The sequence below is a fragment of the Penaeus monodon genome, chromosome 28, assembly GCF_015228065.2.
Source record: "Penaeus monodon isolate SGIC_2016 chromosome 28, NSTDA_Pmon_1, whole genome shotgun sequence".
In the NCBI taxonomy this organism is placed as follows: domain Eukaryota; kingdom Metazoa; phylum Arthropoda; class Malacostraca; order Decapoda; family Penaeidae; genus Penaeus; species Penaeus monodon.
This window is the reverse complement of record NC_051413.1, coordinates 1,598,919-1,603,558: the sequence shown is the minus strand read 5'-3', so window position 1 is coordinate 1,603,558 and position 4,640 is coordinate 1,598,919. Positions and strand designations below refer to the sequence as shown.

The 4,640-nt window shown below is 46.4% G+C and overlaps 1 protein-coding gene across 1 annotated transcript; it reads left to right on the top strand.

The window, feature by feature from the left end:
- Window positions 1–1,988: 1,988 nt before the first annotated feature.
- On the top strand, window positions 1,989–3,923 carry LOC119591270 (arginine kinase; the record flags this gene model as incomplete). The annotated part of the gene is given in 2 exon segments (XM_037939987.1): window positions 1,989–2,179; window positions 2,708–3,923. Coding segments are annotated over 2 exon segments (1,093 nt in total), but the record flags the coding sequence as incomplete, so codon positions are not given.
- Window positions 3,924–4,640: the final 717 nt, after the last annotated feature.

Genomic DNA, 4,640 nt, shown 5'->3' with positions numbered 1-4,640 from the left:
ATCGAGAGCATCAGCCACCTTGCCCTCCATGTCTCCTTTCGAGTAATCTGTGAACTTTGGACAGAGGAACCATGCAAAAATAAAAATGATTCTAAATATAAGTGGTGGTTAAGGCTGTGATTGGCGGTGTTCTTGTGACGTCATCGTCTCATGGTAGACCCGCCCTATTTGGTGCCTGTTACACGTATAGCTTTCTGCATCTCCATCCTTTCATTTCATGAGGAATCCGCCGCTATTCGTCGCATTATTTCCACTTTTCACGCCGGATTGGAGGCCGGTGCTGAAAATACACCGAAAGTGCGTTTTTCCTTGAGGGACGGAGATCCAAAAGCAGGGAGAAGGGGCCGGTAACCCCCCACCACGACCACGCCCATTGGCCGAGCGCTTTAGCCACGCCCCCTTCCCGCGGCCGCATATATAAGCCCGTAAGCCGGCTTGCTCGTCACTCGCATCCTGAGTCGAGGAGGTGTTTGGACGGTACGTGAACCACACAGCTCAGCTCCAACATTCGATACCAAAACTGTGCTTTAAAAAATCTCTTGACAGTCAGTTGTGCCATCATACGAGTGTCTCTGCCTCACACACAAAAATATATATAAATGTATACTCGACAAAGTGTTCTGGTTGGCTTTAAAACAAACCAAACGGAGAACCTCTGTGGGTCCTCGCAAAGCTTTCCATCGTGCAGAAGTGGTAGCGATCTGTCCGTCATTGTTTCTAAAGTGATTGTGTTAGTGGGGAGCCTTCGGTGTTGCTCCAGTGATGGAGGAGTTACTTGAATCGACCAAAATTGGCCGTCGATATTTTCTTTTCTAATATAAGGCTTCGCATAAGTTTCAAGCAGAAGGATCTCTGCTTCTCAAGTGATATATTCCTGGTTGGAGTTGAAGGCAGGTTTATTAAAACTGTAGTTGTTTATAAAGTTTGTCTTTTATATTAATTTTTTTTTGAGGTTCAACGTATTTTTATTTAATTTCGATATTTTAAATATTCGTGTGTATTTACAGCGAGTTATTGCATGAATCGGTGTCTATATTTTAATTCAATAGCTTTCGTTTTGCCTTTCCGTAACTTTTCGTTATTTTATTAGCCGTGAATTGCTAATTTCGATATAGATTTCCTCTCAAAGTTGTCTATACATCGATGTTGTCTAAAACTAGTCTCTTCAGTTAGTGCAGAAAGTCTGAAACATTAGTTTCTTAATGCTGTGAAACTCTACGGAGTGACGCTGGCCGGTTTGAACTTTCCATTGATTGGTTGCTGCCTAGGCTTGTTGTGGCAACCAAACTGCGCAATAAACGTTTCTCTTAGTCTTCGCCTATGTGTTTTCAGATTGTTTTTTAAATTATATTTTTTTACTGGCTAGTATTGGTGACTGAGCGCAAGTAATATAAAATTAAAGCTCGTTTTGTCGCTTGTTATGGCAGAACTTGTAAAATGGAACGCCCTTTTTAATCTCTTCGGTGGATTTCATAATGTATAACATGTTCCCCCCCCCCCCATCCCTTGTTTTCCTAATTTTCCCTTCTAAAGGTCTTAGAGGAACCAATTCAGAGATTTATTATATATATTTTTTTGGTCCATGCTTCTTTAACAAGTCCTCACAAATTTAACAAACTTGTAAAGTTATCAAGCATTGGGAAGACTAGTAAAAATTCACTCTGGGAGTTTTGACAACCGGCGTCTGTCGCCACCAAGCTGCCGGCTCTCAGACCTTGAACTTGAGCCGGCTGGTTGTTGGCGGGGGGAAGGGGGGTGATGGGGGGGCCGAGGGAGGGTTAGTTGGGAGACACCCCCCCCCCCCAGCCATCCTCTTCCGCTCATACATAGCGTCACTCTCAACACCGGCCCTTCTCCCCCATTCCCTGAACTTTGTTTAGACTTGTTGGAGATTCGGTAACAATTTTACCCGAGTGTAATATTGGAGTGATTGCGTTGTCACTGTCCTCTGCATGGAAATATAATTGTATTTTTTCTTCCTTCCGCAGCCAGGAATCTTCAAGCAACAAAATGGCTGACGCTGCTGTTATTGAGAAGCTGGAGGCTGGCTTCAAGAAACTTGAAGCCGCCACTGACTGCAAGTCTCTCCTGAAGAAGTACCTTTCTAAGGCTGTCTTCGACCAGCTCAAGGAAAAGAAGACCTCCCTGGGAGCCACCCTCCTCGACGTCATCCAGTCCGGTGAGGATTTTTAAAACTCGGTTTAAAGGGAAAAGGTTCAGGTTGGGCATCCTTCTACCGAATACTGAAATAAGCTATCCTGTCTTCAAAACTGTCCCATGTAAAACCAGTGATTGGAAGTAAAGGATAAATCTAGCTTGAATGTGCAAATTTAGTTAGTAGTCTATTAACATCTCGTGTGATTAAGGGGTCTTAATAATGGTCTGAAATGGGAGGGAGTGAGGGGGTGAGGGGGAAGTGTTGACAAAGGCGGTGCACGCAGCCTTCATTGCAATGCTCCCTGCGGCATCCTTGGTGCAGCGGGTGATGGCTGCCGTGTCCACCCGGGAATCGATAGCGGTAGCCCGTCTCGCTCGTGCCCTTGGTCTACTGGCGTTGCCCAGTACTCTCGGTGCACGTAAGCCATGGGCTTGGACTAATACTATAGTTAGAAAACTTGCGTTTGGATTGTCTTAAGGAACTCTAAAAAAGTTATAGGTGTTGGTTGGATTGTGCCGTTTAGTGAACATGCTTCTCGTCTTTCCCCAGGTGTGGAGAACCTGGACTCTGGTGTTGGTATCTATGCTCCCGACGCAGAGGCCTACACCCTCTTCTCTCCCCTCTTTGACCCCATCATCGAGGACTACCATGTTGGCTTCAAGCAGACCGACAAGCACCCCAACAAGGACTTCGGTGATGTGAACACCTTCGTGAACGTTGACCCCGAGGGCAAGTACGTCATCTCCACCCGCGTCCGCTGCGGTCGCTCCATGGAGGGCTACCCCTTCAACCCCTGCCTCACCGAGGCCCAGTACAAGGAGATGGAGGCTAAGGTTTCCTCTACCCTCTCCAGCCTTGAGGGCGAGCTCAAGGGTACCTACTACCCCCTCACTGGCATGAGCAAGGAAGTCCAGCAGAAGCTGATCGACGACCACTTCCTCTTCAAGGAGGGTGACCGCTTCCTGCAGGCCGCCAACGCTTGCCGCTACTGGCCCGCCGGCCGTGGCATCTACCACAACGACAACAAGACTTTCCTCGTCTGGGTCAATGAGGAGGATCACCTCCGCATCATCTCCATGCAGATGGGCGGTGATCTCGGCCAGGTCTTCCGCCGCCTCACCTCCGCTGTGAACGAGATTGAGAAGAGGATTCCTTTCTCTCACCACGACCGCCTGGGCTTCCTCACTTTCTGCCCCACCAACCTTGGCACCACTGTGCGCGCCTCCGTCCACATCAAGCTGCCCAAGCTTGCCGCCAACCGCGAGAAGCTTGAGGAGGTCGCTGGCAAGTACAACCTGCAGGTGCGCGGCACCCGCGGTGAGCACACTGAGGCTGAGGGCGGCATCTACGATATCTCCAACAAGCGCCGCATGGGTCTGACCGAGTTCCAGGCTGTCAAGGAGATGCAGGACGGTATCCTTGAGCTCATCAAGATGGAGAAGGAGATGTAAGAAGCTTACTTTTAGTTACTACAGTCATTCCCGGCTCTCAACCCCCTATGGGTGGGGGCGAGCTGGTTTTAACTGTGGCGGTGTAGAAGGAGGGAGCGCCCTTAACCATGGGCTTAGATCCTAACGGATGAAGTCCAAGGAGAAGGGCGTACCGGATGGAGTGAGTCACCCAACTGTGTGAAGCTCCGGTAACATTCCAGGCTACCCGGAGCTTTTGGGGGGGGGCGACAACTGTAAATACCACCACGTACATGATTGGTAATGCTACCCCCAACTATAATCACAAATATTAAAAAAAAAAATAAAACTTAAAACAGATTTTCATTCCTAAACCTATTTCAAATGCTGGAACTGGAAAAGGTTCTGATTGGGCAGCAATTGACCTTTTGATATCTTGACTAGGGGTTAGATTTGAACTTTATTAAACCTTAGTTTACTTTAGTATCAACATTAGCTCTACTTCATGAAACTAGTTTGGCTGACAGATACTACTAGGTTTTAAGGATCGCTATTATGCATTAGTAAATGTATAAAAGTTCAAACTGGCAATGTTCTGGGAAATCGGTTACTAACAATGTGCTTTATGCCAAGAGAAAGTTAAATGGGATGGTTATACAACTTGCCACCTAAAAATTGTATCAAGATTTGCACTAATCTTGCAGTGTTGAAGATAAATACTGAAACTCTTCTGGGTGTAAAGGACTTGAAAAATGGCTGCTCTCGCTTTCTCCACACATAGAATTTGCATATTTGCATACTAAATGGAATAGTTTTTTTTTTAACATTACCCTACTTAAATTTGGCAATCGGAATATTTCTTGGCTGAAATAATCATAGGAAAGATTTTCAATCTAGTTCAGGACAAACCTTGAATTTGTCAATGACTAGGGCACTGATGCAGTATAGGAGTGACTTAGAACATCCAAATCTGTTTACAAGATCAACTAGGGTTAGCTATTGTATGAAGGATCCTGCATTATAGACCACAATACCTTGCTTCTGGTTGTGGGAGGGGCTCTTATTTTGCATGG